This window comes from Engraulis encrasicolus, chromosome 10 (assembly GCF_034702125.1).
Source record: "Engraulis encrasicolus isolate BLACKSEA-1 chromosome 10, IST_EnEncr_1.0, whole genome shotgun sequence".
Lineage (NCBI taxonomy): Eukaryota > Metazoa > Chordata > Actinopteri > Clupeiformes > Engraulidae > Engraulis > Engraulis encrasicolus.
Genome location: NC_085866.1, coordinates 48,170,797 through 48,184,142, shown reverse-complemented (window position 1 = coordinate 48,184,142; position 13,346 = coordinate 48,170,797). Strand labels below are relative to the sequence as shown.

Here is a 13,346-nt window from a genome sequence, read left to right as displayed (position 1 = left end):
TTAATTACATCGTAAACATTTTTGACTTTGACCACAATTTTGAATTATGATGTGTATTCTGAATAACCCATCTTTCCGACAACAGATGTTCTGAATATCCCATGACATAATACAAATCCTCGATATAAAATGGGACTGGACTGAATTTGGGATCTCGTAGTAACGTCACCAGAACTCTGGAATGTAGGGCACAGTTTTAGACAGAGGGCCTGGATTAAGTGACTCAGTCCTTCATAGTATCCCTGAGGCTTGAGTTTCCCCAGTCTTTTATTTACAGGGAAACTACATCTCTTTCCCTCCTCCATGTATGAAGTCAAAAGTTGTTTCTCCTTTCGCACCTGCATTTCTTCTCTGTCATCTTCCCCCCCTTGGGATTGCCCTCAAACTCCTTATCTCAGCAGATTTTAATCAATGTTGTTTAAACATTACGAATTTAGCATGAATTCGTAAGCAAGTCAGGCGAGGCAACCTGTAAGTAAGTGGTTCCAGTCTGCGAGGTTTTGTGTGTACAATGTAAGCGATCGGGTGGCTTTTGGTGTTGGGTGCTCAACAGAGACTTGCTTACTGTAGCCTCATTAAAGTGCAAACAATTATTTAAGATCAATTTCCTTTCACTGGCCGTGTGCCCAGTCCACGTCAAAAATGCGTTCTGGTGGTGATTCCTGGCCATTGGGGATTAGCACCGTTATTTTTTTTTCTCTGAGGTGGAGCAGAAGCGGTGTTTATATGAACATGCATATTGATATGTCTCGTCAGGTGTTGGGATATCGGGCTGCTGTGTACATCCTAGACCTCGGAAAGCCATCCAATGATTACGAGGACTGAAATGGGTACCCCGCATTATCTCAGCACTGCTGCAGCCACGGCACCAGGTGAATGAGTGAGTCCCCAACTTTCTCCGCTCTTTGACAATTTAGGTGATGTCTCTGTGTGTGTTTGTGTTTGTCTCTGTGTGTGATGGTATGGGGGGTTGCCCTTGTGTAAGTGTATTTGTGTGTGTGTGTGTGTGTGTGTGTGTGTGTGTGTGTGTGTGTGTGTGTGTGTGTGTGTGTGTGTGTGTGTGTGTGTGTGTGTGTGTGTGTGTGTGCGTGTGTGTGCGCGCGCGTGTGTGTGTGTGGAATAATGCACGAGTTTGTCTACACATGCTTGCATGTGAGTGTGTGTGTGAGTGTGTGTGTGTGTGTGTGTGTGTGTGTGTGTGTGTGTGTGTGTGTGTGTGTGTGTGTGTGTGTGTGTGTGTGTGTGTGTGTGTGTGTGTGTGTTTGTGTGTGTACGTGTGTGTACGTGTGTGTCCGCGTCTGCGGGTTGCCAGCTCGCCAGCTCTGGTTTCTCCCCAGCATAGGGTTACCCCCAGTGCTGGCTTTAATAGATTAAGTCAAACTGAGCCCAAATAACAAGATGGTAGGCATAGGCAAGACTGGGACAATCCTTCGCTCTTCATGGCTTGTACCCTGACACCCAGCTCTCCCACCACTGTCCCAGAAGCCCACCCTACAGGTGATTTGTCTCCTACTAGCTGAGAGCTTGTTCTGCTGGCTGAACTCTGAAGGGCTTTGAAATGCATCCGAGAGGGAGCATCATGTGAGAGTAAGTAATGCATCTCGCTCTTTTACTTACTTACTGTACATCTCAGCTGGCTGATGCTTTGTTCAGGGGAAGTGTCTGTTGTGATTCTCAGCAGGTGTGAGAGAGAGCTAGAGGAGGAAGAGGATATGATTTTACCAGAGGGGGTTGAGACTGAGAGTGTATTGGCATTGAGACAGGGCTGATAGTATTCAGGCTCCGTGCCTGGTTTCAGGGTTGGCACAGTTTTGTTTGCAAAGAGCAACATATAGTCGTTAGGTTTTTGTTCATTCAAATAGTGTTGACGGTTCATGTTTGGTTGTTTCTTCTACTATCTGGCATGTTGGGGATGTGATGTACGAAATGTGCTTACTGGAGCTGGGGTGACTTGTGAGAGATAAAATGACTGACAAGGTCACTCATGCAAGCCTTATTAGCCAAATAATTATTCATAGGTTTGAACTGAGAAGCATTTACTGCTGACCCCCCGTGGACCCCGTCCAAGCGGTATAGTTTGGTGGATTACGTTGCGCAGGTATCACTGTGGTATTGCGTCAATGGCTTTATTCAACCCCGATAATGGAAACCAGCCTTGAATTAGGACACTGCCGTATCTTGGTCTGAATGGATTTAAGAACACGAAAAATACTTCAATGATAAATGGTCCAAATCATTAACAATAATACTCACCAAACACTCTGCTATATTTATATATAAAACCCATAGATCAATAGTTATATGCTGTTTTGTGAATGATAAAAACATTTCGCTTAATGTATAGGCCTACACTTACATCTGGCAGTATTTTTTTCTTAATGATCTCAGTACTGTAAACTGTGACAGTCATTGAGAAGTTACCGTCACAAAACTGTTTGACAAGTATCATTAGACTGATTTTCATGTGATCTCTCTCTCTCTCTCTCTCTCTCTCTCTCTCTCTCTCTCGCTCTCTCTCTCGCTCTCTCGTCCTCTATCCAGCATGCCTCAGATCCTCTAAGTGCCCGTATCGTTTCTCTCTGTCTCTGCTGTTGGTGCTGTCTCTCAAGTGTTTCCCTCCTCTCCATCTCCATTGCTCACCCTCTAACCCCTTAATCCCGTCCATCCTCTCTGTCTGACCCACATCCACCCATCCATCCATCCATCCATCCATCCATCCATCCATCCATCCTTCCATCCATCCATCCATCCTCCCTCCCTCCCCCCAGGCATCAGGGTCATGGATGAGGAATCAGTCAGTGCCTTTAATTACACATCTGTCAGCCTTTTCACACACTCTGCTCCTCACACACTTCACTGTGCCCCTGCTCTGCTCTACTCTGTGGCTGGTGAACAGTCATGCTTCATGTTATTCCCAAACACTCCTACCCTAACCCAGTGACACCTGCTGATGTGAGGGAGGAGTCCTTCCACACAGCAATACACAGATATGTATCATTAGATTTAACTGCATTCATTCCTAATACATTGATTTAGGCTTTGGGCTATAATGAATGATCTTTTCATGTATGCAGCTAGCCTGCACAACTCATCGCTCAAAATGAAAACAAGAGATTTGGAGTGCAAGAGATTTTGACTGAAAAATCTGCTGCTCTTTTGACATCATGCCGTAAAATGCTATTTTGATTAGTAAAATAAATGTTATATTTTTTAGAATTCTTGCACACCTCCTTAGACCAGTTGAGTAGGAGTGGAACCACTGGGTCACCAACGTTGAGACAAGAAAGCTCTCGTACACTGTTCACATTTGCGGTCTATTGACCTTCTTCAAGCAATTCAACCTTTTCTGCCAATTCACCTGAATTGCTTGAAGAAGGTCAATAGACCTTAACGTCATAAGTAAAATGCTGCAAATGAACAGTGTTTGGGAGATATCTTGTCTTAGTGTAAATGTTGCATACATGAAATGTATTAAGCTGGTAGAATGCCAATAAGGGTTAGAGTACGAGGCAACTAATCGTTCACACGTATGGTAACCAGCAAGGTAGACTGTTCACCAGTGAAACAAAGTGGTTTCTTCATTTCATCACATTTTCTGATATTTGATCACTTATTAATATGCTAGCATTCAATGACTAACAACATAATCTTTCTGCCTGTGGGGGTTTTCATGCCAGATTCATTTGCAGTAAGAGAGTACACAAGACAGATAAAAAATTGCCTTTGTAGCTTATTGACATATTTTTCAATATGTGATTTTATTGTTAATAGCCTACTATCCTTCACTTGTCAGTACCCAACAACATAGCATTTTTTTGTTCAGGCCCTTCTGAGATTGCCATTCTAATGGTGGCATGGTTTCTTAACATTTTTACAAAGAGTAAATGTCTTATTAATATATTGCATATATCATCCTATGCAATATTTGGAGTATGTTAAGTCAAGACTCGCATGAGCAATGCAACTGCATTTTGAAATTGGCAGGAATTGTCATATAAGTTCAGCAAGTCTGTAATAGGACTTTCCTACATTGACAATCGTCCCAATATAACTACATTGTGTGTGTGTGTGTGTGTGTGTGTGTGTGTGTGTGTGTGTGTGTGTGTGTGTGTGTGTGTGTGTGTGTGTGTGTGTGTGTGTGTGTGTGTGTGTGTGTGTGTGTGTGTGTGTGTGTGTGTGTGTGTGTGTGTGTGTGTGTCAGAAGATGTGTAGCAGTTATGTTTACATCAAGCTACATCTTCTCACATGCATGTTCTGTCCTATCACAGAGTGCCCTTGGTAGATAGTCCATCCCATCATCTTTTTAAGAATGGCTGAAATATGTTGTTAGGGCAGCAGTACGGATTTTAGCATATTGGCAGTGGCACTCTTTCACTGTTTTCAGTGTCTTTCCTTATAACTGGTGTGATATTTTGGTTTGGTGATTGATTGCATACTGTCAGTAAGATGGTTTGTAAGTCTCTATTTCAATGTGTTCGTGCAACATGTCCCTATATGTGCTCATGCAACATATGCATGGTCATATGACCTTAAGCTGTTGCTGGATAAATACATATTTTCTGTATGCTGAGTGGCTTAGTAAGGCATTAAACATATAGATGTCACACAGAGACCATCGGCAGATTATCATCCCAAGCAGCCATTATTGGTGCAGTTATTGAACATATGTTGGCATTCTGAAAACATTTTGCTTACGCAATTAATGTATGTAACTGCACAGCTCTTTCTAGATAATATATTATTATTTGAGATAATTTGTAATTTGCCATAATCAAAACAAGTCGTTAGCATCCACACTAAGGTCGTAGTGTAGCAAATCTGTAGCTCTTCATCTTTAATCTGGTCATGAACATAAACCTTTTAATCACACACACATGTTCAGAGATACACAGGCATCTACACTACGGGTGGAAGTTGACACAGGCGGAACATGTAATTACTAGAGACAAATAAATGGACAAATGTATCTGCCACTCCACAGAAAATTGATATTTTGTGTCAACAACCTACTAGACACTTTCCTAGCACTAGCACAGTAAGATTGCTATGGTGCTTTTGGAAAGCGCAGCCCTGGTTTCAGGTTGGTCCAATTTTCCATGATGACTGAATGCACACATACCGTACACCAGCACCTGCACACACGCACCTCTAGCTATGCGCATGCACACACACACACACACACACACACACACACACACACGCACGCACGCACGCACACGCACACACACACACACACACACACACACACACACACACACACACACACACACACACACACTGACTGAGGTCAGGTCCCAGGTACAAGAGGTCAAGCGTTCTCCTAAAGTGCGCCTGCGCAGCAGATGACGAGTGAGTTAAATGAAGCCTACGGTATACTGCCGTATTCATGATGTTGCTCCAGACTCAGAGTTCCACTAACCCCTTAGTGAGCACTCAGCCGGCGTTTTAGTGAGGAGGGTCATTGTCATTGGAAGAGTGAAAGGAAAGTAAATGGAGGAGCAGGAGGGCCCCTGCTCCTTGTCATAGAGACCCAGCCGGCCGGCCTGCCTGATGCTGAAACCAGCGCAATGGTGTCAAGTGATCGGCCGCGCAGCAGTTGCCGTGTGTAAAACAAACAAATAAAGAGACGTGGTGGGGCGGGGGAGGGCTGGAGGGATGAGAGGCAGGGTAGGGAAGGGAGAAATGGGGCAAAGATCCTGCTATTAGAGTAAGACACATGAAGTCCATACTTTTGCAGGATCCCTGTGATGTCAGGTGAACGGCCCTTTAGGAGACCTTAGGTTAGTAGACCTTTGGAGACTTGAGGTTTCGAATAAATGGAGTTGGTGGTAGCACACATCTTATGCAAGCCATCACCAAACGCCGGAGGGAACAACGCCCCCTTTCGAATGGAGAGTAGAGGGTGGAGCTGTTTGAGTTGGAGTGGTGAGAGGCAGTGTGTGTGTGTGGGGGGGCGGAGTATGGAAGGGTGGGGAGGGTCTGGAGTATTCAGTGGCAGAGAAGGGAGAGGGAGAAATAGAGGGAGGAGGAGGTGGAAAAGTGTTTGCAATGTTAATAAAGCTTACAGAGTTGGTGTAACATTTTCTAGAGTGTATTTGGGAGGGACAGAGTGAGGGATGTGGTTGGTCGAGTACAGCCATAAGGAGTGCCAAAGGAATCATCTGCGGTAGAGACTGGCGGGCTGAACTCAGGGATCTGAGGGCTGTCTGCTCACGCACACTCGCGCTCTTGTGTCAGAGGTGTGAGTCGCTGTCGGGCTGGAGATGGGGCCTGTGACATGCTCAGATGTCTAAGGTGGTGGCAGGTGGTTAACAGCCTGATAGATGAAGGAGGGTGGGGAGAAGCCCATCTGTTTTGTCCTGCTAATTGGCACAGAGAAGCCAACAAAAACAAAGTATGTACATTCATATGTAAGTTCTTCAAGTTCATATTCTTCTTTAGGCCTATCACAGCAGATTCAGTTGTTCTATTACCATTGTTGTTCCAGTCATAAATGTATGTGAATGTGCAAATATATATTGGCTCATTTGAAGGAAATTAAAAACAGTGTTTGTTGTGTGCCATATGTGTAAGTTGAAATCAAATAGGCATACCTGTCATGCATTGAAAGGCAAATGAGTTACACTGTATGTCACGTGCTGTCCAGTCTATGGAAAATCTTAACTTGGAACTACGTAGAAAAATGAGCAATGTTGATGAAAAGCCAAAGCCCTTTTCACATGCTTTTCCTTGTAAGTCATTTTTGGAAACGCTGTCAAGCTCACACCTCCAGAAATATGTCTCCTCACCCTCCCAGCTGCTCTCCTCTGGTTTCCAGAGAGACAAGTATCCAAGGAACGAGTTATTGGGCCTCTTCAGTGACTTCAGACGTCATGTTCCAGAGGCAACTAATCACTCCCTCCCTCAGCCACAAAGCCACAACCTGCTCATTCATTCTCTGTCTACGTCCTGCTCTCTGTCTCTGTCTCCATCTGAAGTACGTTTTTTTTCATCCTGCTTTTGTTGCTGTCTTCTTTGTCAGTAACGTCATTAACCTCTATGTGAGACATTCACTCTTCTCATTATCTATTGTTTTCAGTTTTAAGTCTTTTGTGGTTTTATTTTACACCTGTAGTGTCTTGTCTCTATTTATATCTCAGCTCCACACACACACACTCACACACACTCACCAAAGACACACAGACACATGCACATGCAAAGTCTAACCATACCTTACCTTTCTTTCTTTACAGATCTGTAAACGAGGCAGTCCCAGCTGTACTGGTGACCTCCTGAATGCAGTTAAACTACCTCTTTGCCCTAGCGGAGCGACTTCCAATCCAGGTCTGGCCTGAAATCCTATGATCCTGGGCCTGTCCAAGGCACTGAGCACCATGGAGGTCGCGCTGGTAGACTTTGAGAACGTCGACGACATGGGTGGCTCGGACATGGTTGGTAGCAGCCCGGGCAGGGGCATGGGTGACCCCAGCTACCCGAGCGCGAAGAGTGCTATGGCCACGGCCATGGACATGCCAGAGTGCAGTGCGAGCAACCACTTTTTCTCCTCCTCGCAGCCCTCCTCACAGTCTTCTTCCCAGCGCAAGCCCAGCACGGCCGGGCAGAACTTGGGGCTGCCCCCCTCGCCCACGCTACCGCCTGGTGTCTCCAGGAGGGGGCGGGCCAGCTGCGCCAGTCTCATATCCAACTGGAAGCTTCTGCTGAACAGCGATGGCACCCAGAGCGAGACCATCTTCAGCAAGCTGGCGAAGGAGTGCTGCGAAGACCTGTTTGTGGACAAGCGGGGCCTGGACGATGGTGACCAAAAAGTGATCATCAATATTGCGGGCTTGCGATTCGAAACACAGCTCAAGACTTTAGATCAGTTTCCCGAGACTCTGCTTGGGGACCCCATTAAGAGAATGGATTACTTTGACCCCATGAGAAACGAATATTTTTTTGATCGCAACAGGCCGAGTTTCGATGGCATTTTGTACTACTATCAGTCCGGAGGCAAAGTGCGTAGGCCCGCGAATGTACCCTTAGATGTTTTTGCAGACGAAATGATCTTTTATGAACTGGGGAATGATGCAATGGAACAGTTTAGGGAGGACGAGGGCTTCATCAAAGAGGCGGAGGTGCCTTTGCCAACCAACGAGTTCTACAGACAATTCTGGCTGCTCTTCGAGTACCCGGAGAGCTCCAATGCCGCCCGAGGTGTGGCATTGGTCTCCATCTTCGTCATCACCATTTCCATCGTCATCTTCTGCCTGGAGACGTTGCCGGAGTTCCGCGACGACCTGGACCACCCGCCTGCCGGTGGCGGTCTGCCTTTGAACCGATCCCACGGCGGCAGCTCACCCTCCCCTCCAAGTGCCACGGCCAAAACCATCACCAACACCTTCACGGACCCGTTCTTCATCGTCGAGACGGCCTGCATCATCTGGTTCTCCTTCGAGCTCATCGTGCGCTTTGTCGTGTGCCCCAGCAAGAAGGAGTTCTTCAACAACCTCATGAACATCATCGACCTCATCTCCATCTTCCCATACTTTGTCACTCTGATCACAGAGTTGATGAACAACCCCGAGCTTGCCCAGAGCGCCCCGAACCAGAACATGTCGCTGGCCATCCTGCGAATCGTTCGACTGGTGCGGGTGTTTCGAATCTTCAAGCTGTCGCGACACTCCAAAGGCCTTCAGATCTTGGGCCAGACCCTCAAGGCCAGCATGAGGGAGCTGGGGCTGCTCATCTTCTTCCTCTTCATCGGAGTCATCCTCTTCTCCAGCGCCATCTACTTTGCCGAGGTGGACGAGCCCGATACACAGTTCACCAGCATACCCGACGGGTTCTGGTGGGCCGTGGTGACCATGACAACCGTGGGGTACGGTGACATGTGCCCCATAACTCTGGGCGGGAAAATGGTCGGAACTCTGTGCGCCATCGCCGGCGTGCTGACCATCGCCCTGCCAGTGCCTGTCATCGTCTCCAACTTTAACTACTTCTACCACCGAGAAACTGAGCAGGAGGACAAGCAGCCCGTCGCCGAGGCGACAGACAAGAGCATGAAGGCAAATGCACCAGACAAGAGCAGCAGCAACACATCTCTGAACAAAGCCAATGGCTATCAGTGACAAGTTTTGAGACTATGAGACTACTGATGACTGATTTATCGGGGAAATATGACTATCACAAGGTGTTTTCAATGGATCAGGCTATTCATTTTTTTCTGATGTATTTAATACTGTTGTAAACATGGAAACTACACACCAGTTATAGACTACTGTAGATTTGAATGTAATTTAGAGGTTTAGAGTTTCGAAGATGTTTGCATGTGCTTCATCTGTTCTGACATCACTACCACATTCTTTCATTCTGTCTTTCTTTCACACTCAGTCAACAACCTATTTATCAATCAATATCAACAACCTAATTATTTTTCTGAATATGAAGAGTTCAGATGCAAAACCCCCTAACTCCATTTCTGAAGACCTACACTTCTATATTTTTAGAGAACCCCGTTGTTGGTTTGGTTTACATTCATGTACTTGATAATACATATAAATAGTTATATTACTTAAATAAAAAACAAAAATATGCAATTTTGATAGCTTTGTATTAAATAAAAATGAATTCAGATTATTTTCTGAAAAGGCACTTAGGGGGTTTTGCATCTGAACTCTTCATATCCTCTTTGGAGAAAAAAAAAACATCCCGCATTCTACCCAATATCCACAGCGTCAAGTGTATGTGCTTGTAATGGTGAACGGCTTTAGAATGTTTGTCTGGTTGGTCATAATGCAGTATGTGTTTTGGCATAATTGCAGGTATATTGATCTAACGACCTATCATTTGTGTTATTTCTACAATATACGTACATGCATTTAATCGTGATTTGATTTCCAGTCATGTATTGTTGCATTATCTATGAGTGAAATGTCATATCTCATTCATACAAATCTGAATTGATTAAGTTAATCAGTTACAGTGATCAATAAAGTGCTGTATTTCTTACATGGCTGCATTAGTGTCATCGTGCTACATTGTTTTAAACTTTATGGAAGCGTTTGCTGTAGTCGGCAGATGAAAGGCATTCTTTTGTGTCTGAAAGCCACTTAAAATGTAAACATTCCTCTTCAATGTTAAGTCTCCAATCTTTTATGTTTTTCATTCGATCAAAGGGCTACTAGTGCTTAATGTACAGTAAGATACATAAACAAAAATACTGTTTTGATCTTATCCCTCCATACATACAAAACAGTAACATGGACAAAGGTTGTGTGACCCACATGCCATGTGCAGTATTTATCAATTGAAGCTTTGAAGTTTTGCCGGAAAGGGCAGTATGCTGTATTAGTCAAGGTCTGTTATGATGGAATGGTTCTGGGGATCAAAGTGCAGTGTAGGCCAGGGGGCTGGTCCATATGGCTGCCCGTCCTCTGTTCATCACTGTCTGTGCTCCCTCTTTCTTTGCAGGCTTTCTTTGCTGTGACAGGAGAGTTTTTTTCCACACTCCATGAGAAAGTGTTATGGATATTTTTAAATTCACAATATGACATTCACCTCACCTTTTATGAATTGACAAGTTAATTTATTAAGTATTTCTTCGACAGTTTAGCAGAGGATCACAGAGGCTTAGTATTCTAAGTTCTATTCCCTTACAAAATTTAATTCCTGGCGTTCCTGTTTTGTTTTTTACTTCTTCAACATCTGTCTCTGTTTTAACATCTTAATAACTTACAGCAGCCAATACACAAGAGAGATGGGGAACATGGGAAAAATGTGAGTTGAGTGGGAGACTCCACTGTGTTGCAATGTCTATGTAGGGTCCTGAGAACGTAGCACAGTTAGGTCACTAGAAGACTGAGCTAGGGCAATAGCCTGCTACTGAGACAAAGTAATTAACCCAGTAAAACAGGGACCCTGCTGTAAATTAGCTGTTAATAGAATGACAATGACCAAGTAATTATGTATTACCAAAGGCCTTGTATGTGTACTGTACTGTCATAGTGATGTAGCACTATGATAGTAAAGGTTTTTTAGTGACTATTACAGCGTTCCACAGCGCACATTATGGGGCTACAGGATCATAAAAAATAAAATAAGATTGAATAATGTCACAAAAGATAACACAAATCCTGATAGAAAACCAACCATGCTGTGGCGTTAATGTATACTGTGAAATAGAACATGTAAAGGGACATCTTTTTTCTGTGTTGCCACTGTTGCCAGGTAGAAAAGCCCGTAGTCCTTATATACACTCACCGTCCATATGCGAAGGCTGGACTCAGCCCGCCTCTGAAATTACATCATGCTCCAATCAGGAGAGAGAAAAAAGGGCATTGATTTTTTTTCCTCATAAGAGAGGGCAATATCAGTGGGCCATTTATATCTCTATCTGTCATGAGATGAGAAATTCTGAAAACATTACTATGTATGCTCTGTAAAATAGACATTTAGTGAACAACCAAACAGTGAGTGAATGGTATCTTTATTCCTGCAGTTTAATATTACACTGTAATTGTTTTTGTTTCATGTTCTTCTCTGTGATTTGACTGCCTTCTATGTATGATGCTGTTGGCATAGTCGGGTAGGGAAAGAGGCGAAAAAGGCTGACTGCAGGCTATCTGGAGATCCCTTTGCTGTTTGGAATCCCCATTGCTTCCTCTTTGGTTAAACAAGATTCCACCGTTACTCTCGGTAACCATTCTCTGCTTTCACTGTAACCCGAGCACACCTTTAGTTTCCCCTCCGGCAAGAGTGTGTGAGGAGTGGACACAGTCCCCACCCCACCCATAGCTTCCGCTTCCCCCACCCCTATCCCTACTCCCACCACCCTACATACTTACTTACCTGTCATGCTTATACTTACTTACCTGCCTTGTGGTGAGTGCATGCAGGGCCGTGCCGAGCTTTAGCTGGCCTTGATACAAAATCATTTGGAAGGACCCTTCAATACAATATAATGGGGACACAATTCTGGGCCCGGGACAACTAACCGCTTTGTGCCCCATCCTGTTAGCCTCCCTGTGTATACAGCATAGTGAGTGAGTGCATGTCATCATGGGATTTGAAGCAACCTCCCAATCCCTTCACACTTCACGGCATGGTCCTAGATATGTACTGTACCACTCTGAGCTGTAGCCTAAAGGTGTTTGGTATGGGCCTGGGAAGTGGAGTAGAACTGAAGGGGACTCACCTGTTTCAAACAGGGGTGCTAGTACATGACTGACAAGCTTGCCTGACCTGTTCATCATAAGATGCTTTTGCACACATGAAATCGGTATGTTTGATGTAACCAGTGGTTCAAAGTGGACAAATATCCCGCACACCGTCCATTCCACTTCCATTTGGTTTTATCGCAATGTTTCAGTCGACCGAATCGTTGTGAATGATAAAAATGCAAGTGTATAGTGGATGAGGTGCACGATTTTTGTCTGCTAAAACTTACCTGACCTGATATAACACTAGCTAGCTCACACACCACATCAAACACCATTGTCACAGCGTAGAATTACATGTACCACACTCAGCCTGTTGACAGCATTGGGGAAGCCCGAATTGTCTGGGTCCATTGGCCCCATTATGGGCGGCCCATTATGCCTCGCTCTCTCTCTCTCTCTCTCTTGGTGTGTGTAGTGCAAGGTGATCTGACGAGGTGCCTGCCTGGAACCATGCTCGATATCAGTCACGCTGGAAACATAACCCCATCTTGCCCAGTGACATGAACCCCATATTGAAGCAAGAGGCCATTACACGTAACACACCAAGTGGATAGGGGTGAGGTGATATGGAGGGAGGGCAGAGGTGCAGCCCAGCGTATTGTAAAATATCATGTGAATGTTAGTCCAGTTTGACAAAGCCGTCGGGTGTCAGTGGAGACGGTGTTAAGAGATGATGTCACTCTTGTGGATAGCATGATATGCATTGTTGAATCCCAGCCTCACCCCACCTTCGGGTCAAGTATATACAATGTGTGTCTTTGTGTGTACGTGTGTGTGTGTGTGTGTGTGTGTGTGTGTGTGTGTGTGTGTGTGTGTGTGTGTGTGTTACCAGACTGACCTCTGACCGATTAACTAGATTCAAAATGTTCCATGTGATTCTTTTACGGTTTTATTTTCTGGAACATGCATACATAGTATACGATAAGTTAAGCGTTGATCTATTGAAGCATGTGGAGTTGTACTGTAGCCTATTCCTGTGGTGACCAGTAACTGCAGTTTAATTCTGTAATGTCTTCAAACTGCAACATATGGCCTGATTACTTACTGTGTTTCCTTTTTTGATAATCAGGTCGGCGATCACTGACCCTTTACCCCAAACCCCCTTCCATGAGTGTGTGTACTCAGTATGTATGTCCAAAGGAGTGAGTA

At 44.7% G+C, this 13,346-nt stretch overlaps 1 protein-coding gene across 2 annotated transcripts in view; it reads left to right on the top strand.

Annotated features, from left to right (window-relative positions):
• Window positions 1-9,401, top strand: part of LOC134457226 (potassium voltage-gated channel subfamily A member 10-like) — a 20,474-nt gene extending 11,073 nt beyond the window's left edge. For both annotated transcript variants that reach the window (XM_063209117.1, XM_063209118.1), the window contains exons 2-3: window positions 757-880; window positions 7,233-9,401. In XM_063209117.1, the coding sequence (XP_063065187.1) occupies window positions 7,341-9,107 (1,767 nt within the window). In that variant the 5' untranslated portion in view covers window positions 757-880; window positions 7,233-7,340 and the 3' untranslated portion in view covers window positions 9,108-9,401. The remainder of the gene's footprint in view (window positions 1-756; window positions 881-7,232) is intronic.
• Window positions 9,402-13,346: the final 3,945 nt, after the last annotated feature.